The sequence below is a fragment of the Anarrhichthys ocellatus genome, unplaced genomic scaffold, assembly GCF_004355925.1.
Source record: "Anarrhichthys ocellatus isolate YVR2014 unplaced genomic scaffold, GSC_Weel_1.0 scaffold1, whole genome shotgun sequence".
NCBI lineage: Eukaryota > Metazoa > Chordata > Actinopteri > Perciformes > Anarhichadidae > Anarrhichthys > Anarrhichthys ocellatus.
The window spans coordinates 3,777,309-3,788,640 of record NW_022280031.1 but is presented as its reverse complement, the minus strand read 5'-3'; the positions used below and the strand labels follow the sequence as shown (position 1 = coordinate 3,788,640).

Sequence of the window (11,332 nt, the reverse complement as noted above, 5' to 3'; positions counted from 1 at the left end):
GGGAGTATAATAATGTGCAGGATATTGAAGGAGTAAAACAGAGTGAAGTGTGGTTTAGACGGAAACTATAAAGCTGAGAGTATTTGTTAGACAGCTGAGGTGTTGTGGGTTACTGCCTTGGGCAGGAAATATTGTATGAATCAGCCTGTTAGAGAAAGAGCTCTGCTGTCTGTCCAGTAGGTGGTTGAGAGCGGGGGGTCAGGGTTATCCATAATGGGGTAACCGTTTGTTCAGTGTCTTTCTCTCCACCACGACTTCAAAGGTGTCTGGTGTGCACCCAATTACCGAGCCAGCCTTCCTAATCAGTTCATTAAGTCCGTTGTTGTCGCCGACTCCAGCGAAGTACAGTGCACTGGCCACAACAGACTTATTGAATATTTTGAACATCTTGCTGCGTATGTTAAAGGATCTCAGCTTCCTCAGGAAACGGAGTCATTTGTTGGTTTACAACCAAATACACCAAATACTAATGATGTTCCAATTGTGTTTAGCGCTAATTAGCTGATGTTAGCATGCTAATTCACTATGCACATGACAAACATTGCTAAACATCTGCATGTTGAGCCACTCTCGTGCAGGTATTTTACCTAAAAATGTGAGTCAACCTCACACCAATCCTTGGAGGTGGCAAATACCAATTATAAAATACTCAAAAGTAATTGTATTTCCAATACAAGTAACAGAAATACTGTGCATCCCTAATTGTAACCTTTTCAAATATGAAATAGGTTTTTCCCTTCGGATTATTCAATAACACATTTTGTATGTCAAAAGAGGATAACTTTAAAATAGCTATTGTTGCAATTCTAGAAACATTTACATTATTACTGGACTACTAGCATGGCTGTAGACTCTTAGTTTTATAGGCCTGAGCAGGTAAAACCATCCAGTGTTTCAAAAGAAAATAGCAAAGATATGAGAAATATCTGAAAAAAATGTACTAATTTTATGCAGCATAGAAATTATTTTTTTCATATCTTTTAAAATGTTCATCCCACAAACCCCGAGATCTAACTTGCGACCCCTTGGGGGCTACGAACCCCCAGATTGGAAATGAGGGATGCCTCAATCTAGTATGCTGAAATCGGACCTTATTAAGTGGATCAGGCATCGGCCATGACAGGACTTCATCCATATTTAATACAGAACAATCCAGTGTTTGACCTATCAGTTATTCATTCAGTCATGGCTGCTGCAGACTGTTCAGATTTTAAATTTGGGGTAAAAAAAATAAAAATAAAAAAATAAATAAATCGGTATTGATGCTCTACAGCCTGTGTGTTCATGCGACCGGGACAAAGATAAAGAGACAGGCTGATTTTTGCAGTAATTTATTTTTACATTAAAACATTACCCACAAACCTCAGCTGCAGCTAAAGCACACTAAAGTGTGTTCACACAATGATGGGTGCACAGCGGCCATCATCAAAAGACACAATCATCATTAAAAGTGTCATAGTTATCATCATAAATCATTTTAACAATTCACGTCATTACCACCACCATCACCTGTAACCCAACACCACCCGACAATAATCTCCTTAATATTCAAACAGAAAGTCTCCAATGAAGCAGAGTCCACTGAAGTCTGCAACACGGCAAGCTGGGGTCAAATTTAAGCATTTGTTTTGAAGCACCAGCTGGCTGGGATTTACTCCTCAAGGACAACAGCGTCTCTATCAGAGAGAAGTAAAATGACTTAATCTGTCCCGTCTAAACCTTCTAGTAATTATGATCATCACACATAATTACACAAATCCTGTTTCACAAAACAGATTTACAGAGTGATCGGGATACATTTGCTGAGTAAATCCCAGAGAGAAAGACCTGTAGATCTGCTTCAATAATTTGCAGCTGCTTTAACATTTGACCCTAGTTTGCTTCATACTGCACATATCGGAATCACATCCTACAAAAACAAGGGCACTGCCCCAATCTTCTTTTACATGGACAACACAGACAAAACACACACACACACACACACACACACACACACACAAATGCAAAGATGTACAGCGGCAAAGGAAGAGTGAGATGATTTTTATTGGTTCTTTTTTGGAGATTTACCAAAGTTCTATCTGATTCTAAAGTATTTTGTAATAATCACTTTTTGGCCGCTACATGGGTATGCTCGGAGGGCCAGATGGGCTTTAAGCAAGCACAACCAAAGCTGGATTTAAAAATGATAGCTGAACCAGGCTGCACAAACCTACCCGTGCACATGTCCGTCCGTCCACCCACGGATACATCTCTCAATATGCTGGACCTGGCTGAGCGAGCAGATTCTGCAGGACCTGTGTACAACTAATGATGAACAAGAGCACTTGAGGCACCTGGGGCGAAGAAATAAACATGGGTGAGCCTCAGGGGAATCATCAGAGATTCAGACAGCAGCAGCCTTGGGAATGCGAGTCGCCCAGGAATAGCATATTTATTTAGCATCCATCACCATTTTCCTTGATAATTGCCACTTCCCAAAGTATCCAGCTTGATTTCATTTATAATTACATGATTTCAAATAAGAGAGATCAGTCGGCCTCTGTAGAATTTTAGAGTAATAATTCATCTTTTAGCCTTTTCGATTTTCAAATCGGAGAAGTTAAGCTTTTACAACAATAGGGCTTTTCACAATGCACTGAGCTTTCACACCGGCACATTCCAAACAGGGCTAACCCCGACGTTAGCCTAGGGCTTGCATGTGCTGCTCCGGAGCAGGGTCAGATTCCAGTTTGCGGGGTTATCGCCTGAAAATCGACTAAACACAGGGCTAAAAGTTGCCAGTGTGAAACAATGGGATTTGCGTCATGTTTTTGTTGTCCAATCGGAGTAGTCACACATCATTCTAGAATGTAAACATTAGTCACATGTTCCAACGGACATTTAACCCAGGGCTAGTAGAAGTGCAGTGTGGATCGTATAGCCCCGGGCTTAGGTTAACCCTGGGTTTTAACAACGTGCGTGTGAAAAGCAGCAAAGTTATCCCCAGGTTCCAACTCTTAGCCCAGGGCTAAGGATAGCACAGCAGTGTGAGCAGCCTATAGAGGTCGCCAACTCACGGGGCCATCTACTCAGACTGCATGGTTTAACATTCTTTTGATTTGAAGACAAAAAGATCAGACATCACGACTGAAAGCAGTCATGTACTTGAATAACCCACAGGTGTAGCGTATGCTGATGACTAGCATACTTGAGGTTTCGGTGCAGAAACTTAAACATGAGCCAGCATGATGAGAGACTGTTTTTAACCCTTGATACTTTATATACAAACATGCAGATCCTCACTCCATCAGTAGCAGCATATTTCTGGACAACCTCCACCTCCAAACACTACATGGGTAGGGCTGGGACATGGATACTCGCTGCTGCACATCGAACGAGAGCTTTCCTCGCCGTGATAAAGACTGAATAGACACATGTGGATGTGACCCGCAGGAGGAACAGAGGCCATGGACTCAGACGGGAGTAAAAAGTGCCAACAGACCTGGAGTTCAAGGTCTACTGCTGGCCAAACAAAAGCAGAGTGCTGTCAAACACATTCCACACACAAAGCTAAGCCGATTGTACAGCACAGAGAAGAAGACTGACCCGTCTTCAGTGTCCTCTTGCCTGGAAAGAGAGGAGACAAGTCGGACAAGCCTGGGGCTTGATAAGGAGAGCGGTGCCCCCTGAGAGTGTGCAAGGTGGGCCTGGGGCTTTAAGAGGAATCACTGCCACAGACGCCAGAAGAGCCCAGGGGTCCCTCCGTCTCCACTTAGTGTCCTCTTTTCAATTAAAGATGTGGAATGAGGCTCAAGTGCACGCCATTATGGTACGGTCGTTTCAAGTCCCACAAAAATAACAGCGCGGGTCTTAAGAGCAACATCAAGCACGATTCTTAAGTGAACTGAAAGAAATAAACATTTCACACACCCTATTAAACATTTTGAAAAATTGATTTCTTAAGAATCTTTTGAAGTCCTGTGAATTATCCGTCAGGACAATCTCGAGCGCAGACGTGTGATGCAGCTCTTAAAGGCGCACAGTGTTGATACGCAGCGGCTGCACATTCTTGCCGTTGGCGTGGCTCTGGCCCGGGCTGAAGTAAGGGAAGACCTTGGCGGGGAATTTCTCCCGGTAGGTATAGAGCCAGGACATGTCGTCTGCATTGTAGAAGATGAGCAGGCCTTTGTGGTAGTCTAGGTACACCCCCACCTTCTCCAGCTTACTCTTTACATTCAGGCGGGTCCACGGCTCGGTGCAGGCGCTATACTGGTTGCCGTCGTGCATAACGATACAGTAGAAGCCGCGGCTGGGCTGGATCTGGATGCTGCCCTTGCGGCTGACTGTCTCGTGGGCCACACCGATCATCCACTGGGTCTTCTCCGACACCATCACCTCCCAGTAATGGACGCCCGACACGAAGCCTTCAGCGCCCAGCACGGACACCTCCACGTCAAAGCGGCGCGGGGAGTCCTGCAGCGGCTGTGGATGGAGATTCCCGTAGGCCACTATAGTACAGTCGTCTGACAGGATCAGTCTTTGATGGGCTGTTATGGGGTCGAGGGTCAACGGTGCTGGCACTGAGGACGAGACAGTTTTAGCACAAAGAGTCAGCATTTATCTTGGAGAAAACAGTCAGCCTAGATAAACAGGCCAGTCATGGATACAAGTAAGTAGGGAAAAAAACTAAACAAACAAAAGCGAGGAGGACTGCAGTGTCATTCTCACAGCCTCATTTTTCTTAATCGTTTCAAGATGATGTGTGAACAATTTTATGCTGAGGCAGCGAGTAAATACATCCAAGCTGCTCAGGCACTTTACAGGAGAGGTGGGGTCAAGGTTATGAACAGATCTCTGAAACGCTCCTAGAGTAAAGGAAAATATATACTGAGAACACTTTGACCAGGAGGTCACTGGAAATGGTTTTGGTTTTATTTTCTTATCCAGCATGGACTACGGTGGGAAATAAAATCAATGAAATCGATGAAAAAACAAAGTCCGCTTTCTTCCCGTCTACTTTACTAGTCCAGTAAACGTTGCGATCACTCAGCTGCCCGTCCTCTCAGCTCACGTCTAACATTTAATGTGACATCCCCGTAACTCAGTGGAGGCCAATTAAATTTAATTTGCGATGCTCGAAGCATTGAGAAACCGCATTTTTAATGATTTTTTTCGATGCATTTTGCTTTCATCCGATATCTTTGACAAAAGAGACCGATAGTAAAGATGGAGAGAGTGCAGAGGGAGCTGACATGCAGCAACGACGCCGTTTAAAATGCACCTTGTGCCGCGTTCACACTACAAGCGACAGAGCTAGCGACAAAAGGGCCGAGCTATTTTGTCGACAAGTGTCCGTTGACGTGTTGCTCACGTAGTTATGTCATTAACATGCACTGGGAAGATGGAACGGAACAGGGGGATGATTGGTCGATGCTTCGCCGCATCACTTCAGCGCTGAAAAAAAAAAAAAAGTAGTGAACTGCTCGGTATTTTTCGTCTCACAGCAACAACGGGGGCGCAGCAGTAGATCTGTTGCCACCACACATTGTATCTTTACAGAAACAATGTCCAGGTTACTGTGGATGGATCGCCGCACTGTGGGCAGTTTCTCGTTACAGATAGAGGAGGTGATCAAAGCCATGCCCTGTGGTAAAAGATGACCGACGGCTTGTTATTACACGATGCCACCAACTGCTGCTGCTCGACTTTTATTTCAGGAGGATGAGCAACATTTTATTTGTAATCTGTTTTACCTTCATGCATAAACTAGAGTCTTCAAAGTCAAGTGCTCTCCAGAGGCTGCTAGTGTAGCTCAATGTGAGCAGTATCAGACCACAGGAAGTGTGCAAATAATAGAGTGAAGCAGTAATTACAGCGACGGGAGGAGCTGCTCCAGCTCGCTCCACAGGCTCCGGGCCCGCAGGAGGCCGTTTGTCAGTGCAGTTATGTGGTTTTTGGGAGGGAGAATCGGCCCCCATGTTTGCTTATTAGGGAACCATATCAGGCTGAACAGCAGCTTGTTCTCTTTGCTCTCAGGAAAGAGTGGGAAAGGCATTCTTTCAGTTCCTCTATATTTATATCAGGATAAATGGAGGTGAAACGTCTGGCGCCCGGCCAGCGGGCAGGACAATGCCTTCTCTAGTCAATGACATCTCCAGTGTTTGTTACAATCAAGTCATTAAAATTTCATAACCTGAGTGCCTCTTTGTGTCATACAGAGAAACCTGCAAGCGTACACGCGTCAGCGGAGAAACAATTTTTCCTGCTGAACATGAGAAGGGTGAAAAAAAAGAAGAAAAAGCACAATGTCTGGTAGTTACTCTCGCTAACCCTTCAGTGACAGCGAGGGATGATGGGAGGAATGTCTTTACTTCGTCTCAGGCAACCGCTGGTGATGGATCGTAACCAATTGTTCCATTTGGCAGCCAGTCAAGGGAGACCAAAAAGCTGCCTGCCTGCATTGTCGTCCTCTAGGTCCGACCAACAAGGACAAAGCATCCCAGCAATCCTAATTCAGGGCAGGATCAGTTGCTGCACTCCGTGTGTCTGAGTCACACATTTAGCTACTGAAGCAAAATTGGATAATCAACCTGCTTTTAGAAGGAACATTTACACATTTTGGAAAATATGGTTATTTTTTCTCTTGCCGTCAGTGAGATGAAAAGACTGACACCCCTCTGCCATCTGTCTATTAAATAGAAGTCTACAGCCAGCTAGAATATGGTTATCTTAGCTTAGCATAAAGACTGAAAAACAGCTTGCTTGGCTCTGTTCAGAGGTAACACAATCCTGCTACAGCATCTCTAAAGCTTGCTAAAGAAACAGCAATTAGTGGTTTTAAATGGGCACCTGGCCTAGAAATACATCAGATCATAACTGTGTATAAAACCCACAGAATAAAGAGAGTAGGTATAAAGTGTGAGCTTTAGAGGTGCTGGATTCTGTTACATTCAAACAGAGCCATACTAGCTAGCTGTTTCCAGCATTTAAGCTACGCTAATCGGCTGCAGCTCTATATTTAACACGTGTGTTATCGATCTTCTCTTCTAATTCTTGGAAAAAAAAAAAAAAAAAAAAGCAGATAAGTATACCATACCTTTAACTCCTGCAGTGCTTTACGCTACACTACAGTATATTTGAAGTATATAATGTATATTTACTAACCAGCATGTTTGCGTAACATAACTCTCCTGTTCCAGTCACGGTCACATACCTGGTGAGATATCCTGGAAGAGAGACTTCCATATCGTGTACTGTAAGGGCCCCATGTACTTGGATGTCGGGAAGTCTTCATATGTCAGATTGGTCTCATGTATCTTCCCTTTAATTCTGGGAAAGATTAAAAAACAAAAAAAAAAAACAGAACAGATCAATAATAGTCTAAATCTAATTTGCTGCTTTTCCCTTAATAACACTGCCTCTGGTTCAAACCACAACGTCGCTGCTCCAAGTAATACCCTGGCCTGTGACTTTGAAATGTGTCATTATAGAAATTGAACCGCTGACAAACTGCTTCATGAATCTCAAGCAACAGAGACGAATGCATCAGGGAGACGGGGGGGGTTCAGCTCTAACGTCATTACAAAATGATTCAATATGAACCTCCACATGAATCACTCGGCACACTCCTACATGTAGTCCAGAGTTCAGGCGGGATATGGAGTGGGTTGCTCACCACGTTGAGATCCTGAACATAACGTTGCGGTACGTTGAAAAAGGGACCTTAGTGTATACGTACCTTTGTTCATTACGTTTTTCATGGTATATTGTCAGACAACAGGGAATGAAAATATTGCAATGTTTGCAAAAAAAAACATCCAGTTTTTGAAAGTTAGAGTGAAATGTACATTGATCGTACCTGCTTGTCCATCATATTTACATACATTTACAATCTCTTCTGACACATAACATCCACCTCCAGTTTAGAAGAAATTATACCAAAAAAAAAGCTTTCATTCTGTCACTCTTGCTAGCTCTATATTGAACCTCATTAATCTGTCCAAAGATATTAAACTGTTCAATTAAATCGTCCCCAGATTAAACACTACAGCTGGTTTACTCCCGGCCTAATGCACCATCTGTTCACGGATAATCTGATGCTGTTGCTCAAATCTGTACTTTCTCCAAAATGTAAGCAACTTTACATTTCGCAATAGCAGAGCACACATGTCGAGAGATAAAATCCTTCTAACATGACAGCAAATATCTTACAATTAGCTAAAGTGTTGATGCAAGACTTCAAGAGTTGATAAAAACCTGATCCTTCTTGATTCAAATGTGTTTACAACCACATTTCTTTTCTTATCGGACTGCAGTGACGATACTGGGACTGCTTTAGCAAACTCAGAGCAGGTGAAGCACCTCTCAGATGTGACGGCTATTCCCTCCAGGAAGTCGTGCCTCCCCGTCTCGTTGAGGCGCTCCTGCAGGATCTGGATGCCCTCCTTGACGTCGCGCAGCTGCTGGCTGTAGCGCTGGATCTTGTGCTCGATGTCGGACAGCTTGCGGGCCGTGTCCATCTCCAGCTCCTCCAGCATGCTCTTCTGACGCTCGCGCAGGAAGCGGTGAAGGCGTTCGAATGCGTCGCCGATGGTTGCGCGCAGACTCTTGGCTGAGGACTGAAAAAAAGGTGATTTACTTTAAAAAAAAAACAAAACTAAAAAAAACAAACAAACAGCCAGACTATTTATAGCCAGTTATTCATAGTTAGCTGGGTTTGTTGAGTGCCTGCCTCTTAATTAGACACGGGTCAGTAATTCAAAGGCTTACAAAGTGCTCTAAACGGTGTTAATATTACATTAACATTCATTCATTGATTACATTTCTATAGATTTTAAGTGGCTCTCTGAGAACAGTGTGTGTACAACCTTCCACTGAGGGAATAAAGTAGCTTTTCAAATGTTTTAATAAAGGAGAAACAAACAGTGTACTGTAACAGAAATAACCCAAACAGACGACCAGGACGGGGACAAGGACATCACCGCCTGTGAAGACGTCCGATTACCAGACCGGAGGCCGGACAGAGACGCTGAAGCTAGTACAGACAGAGCCGAGCAGTGTGCAGGCGACGGCAGACTGAAGAGAGCAGAAGGAACTGATTTGTTACTGAAGAGGGAAAACGGGAAGCTGGACATTAAAGAGAATGAATCATCGAAGTGTCAGAGAGACAGAATGAGAGCCTTTCAATTAGAAGCATCTGAGGAAAGCAAAGACTGGACTTCATTCAGAGGTTTCGTTAAAAGTTTCCCTGTCATCGCTTTACTGAAAAACTTGTACTTTTGTCGAATAAAATGAAATCAGCGCATCAAAGAGAAGCTCAGAACAAGAGGAAATCATCTAAACAAGAAAGTTAAAAGAAACTGGCTTAATTCATCTGTTGGGAATTAAAAACACTCTTCTGATCTTTTCAGGATTCAGGAGTTGTGATCTGAGGTTTAATTAAACTGGCCGAAAAATTCAATCAATCCTTCACAGACCAGGGGCAGGTATTCTCACTCTGCCTGTGGGAAACCTTTCAGACGACCATTTCTCTTCAATCATGAGAGCCATGACATTAAGGTGGGCTGTACGGCAGCCCTCCTACCTAGTTGAGAGTCGAAAAAACGGTGGTGTGGAGAAGGAGGAGGAGGAGGAGGATTGCAGCAGCCCAGCTATCAGTCTCTGAGTGATGTTGCTGCTGCTTTGGCCCAGCGGGCTGTGAGGCACTGAGAGGGTGTCTGCAGCCCTTGGAGACAGGAGGCTGGCTACCTTACAGGGAAGCATGTGATTATAAAGTGAATCCCTGGTGGGCCTGTGAATAGGACACGATGTCTATCCTTCAGACGACAACCCTCCAGAGCACACACGCCAGCCATGGACCCAAATTGGATTTCGAGGCGGGCACATTCAGTTTAAATGACAGCCGGGCTGTCGCGGGGATTTCATCTCAATATTAGTATGAGAAACTGAAACGCAACTCTGTCATCAACATTAAAAGGGGAAACCCACTGATTTTACACATCAAAGTCTGTTTACAGGTCTCTAGGCGTAGTGCTGTCTATGTGAAAGTGTTTTATAAAGCCGTGAGCGAAATCTGATAAATTGCCTCGAATGATGTCACTCGAGTCAGCGTCGGTTGGGGTTGTGGAGTTAGAAAGAAGTGAGCTCACCCGACCTCCGCACCTCCTCATCTCTGCTCGAGGCTTCAGCTACTATAACACACATGAATCTTCGACTGAACAGTCAGCGGTGGAGCTGCATTATGGGTAATGTATGTGCCAGGCTTCAAAGATGAAGAATGTGTGGAACAAATCTGACAATATCTCTGGCTCTGCAACATTGATTTTTTATCTTTTTTAACTGTCCATTACGAGTCTGACAATGTTATAGAAATGCAAAGTTGATGGAGTACTCCTTTAACAACAATGAAGAAGAAAAATGAGAAACATTTAGCGAGACGTTTCATTGTCATGCTACCTAAACACATCAGAGATCAATGTGGTCACAGTGCGGCTCCCTTCCAGGCAGAGCACTCTGTGCAAATGGATGTAAATCTAATGAGATCAGCTCAATTCCAGTGAGGAGTGGGGGCGGCTGAAAGGCCTACATCGAGCAGTCAGAGCGAGTCAACGGACGGGCTGAAATGCACCGGGACCGGCTCTCTTTGGCAGGAAGAAGGAGTGGTGCTGTGACGTTGGACAGCAGGTACAAAAACAGGAGAAAGATGAATGTACTCCCTAAATGAAAGATAACGCTGACGGCTGAGCCATCATCTCTGCCAGAGACCCTTCCCTGGTCAGAAGCTTCACTGTCACTACAGGAGAGATTAGAAACGTGCACGAGTGGAGGGGTTACATAGTGACTGGATCACGGTCCCCTGATGTAAAGAAAAGGTGTCCGGATCAAACAGCCGCTCAATAAACCAATTTTATGTGTCGGAATTTATCGATTGGTCAGAATTGGTTTGGAAGAGCAGATTTATAATCAATGACTGCACACGTTAAAAAGACCTGTTTATAAGAACTCATTTTACTAAGCAAGTATTACCGTCTCATCTGGATATTTAAGATGCAAGCACGGATGTCTTGTTTGAATAAATATCCACACAGTCGGTTGTGACTGACTTCTGATCCCGTTTGTTAATGTATAATTAATGACTCGTTTAAAAAAAAAAAATAATAATTCTACCAATTATTTTCTTGTTTCTCGATTAATTGTTTTAAATGTTAGAAAATAATGAATAAAATAACGAATAGACATCACATATTGCTTATTAAGCCCAAGATGGCGTCCTAAAAATGCAAATATTACAGCTGGAAAACAGTCGATTAGGTGATCCTTTTATTGAAAGAGGTCATTTTTGGAATGTGAATGA

The 11,332-nt window shown here is 43.7% G+C and overlaps 1 protein-coding gene across 1 annotated transcript in view; it reads right to left on the bottom strand.

Moving 5' to 3' along the window:
* Window positions 1-1,315: 1,315 nt before the first annotated feature.
* Window positions 1,316-11,332, bottom strand: part of trim62.1 (tripartite motif containing 62, tandem duplicate 1) — a 29,393-nt gene continuing 19,376 nt past the window's right edge. Inside the window, exons 2-5 of the mRNA XM_031847138.1 lie at window positions 9,563-9,726; window positions 8,341-8,616; window positions 7,193-7,308; window positions 1,316-4,559 (exon numbers count right to left, since the gene is read on the bottom strand). Coding sequence (XP_031702998.1) covers window positions 4,009-4,559; window positions 7,193-7,308; window positions 8,341-8,616; window positions 9,563-9,726 — 1,107 coding nt within the window. The 3' untranslated portion in view covers window positions 1,316-4,008. The remainder of the gene's footprint in view (window positions 4,560-7,192; window positions 7,309-8,340; window positions 8,617-9,562; window positions 9,727-11,332) is intronic.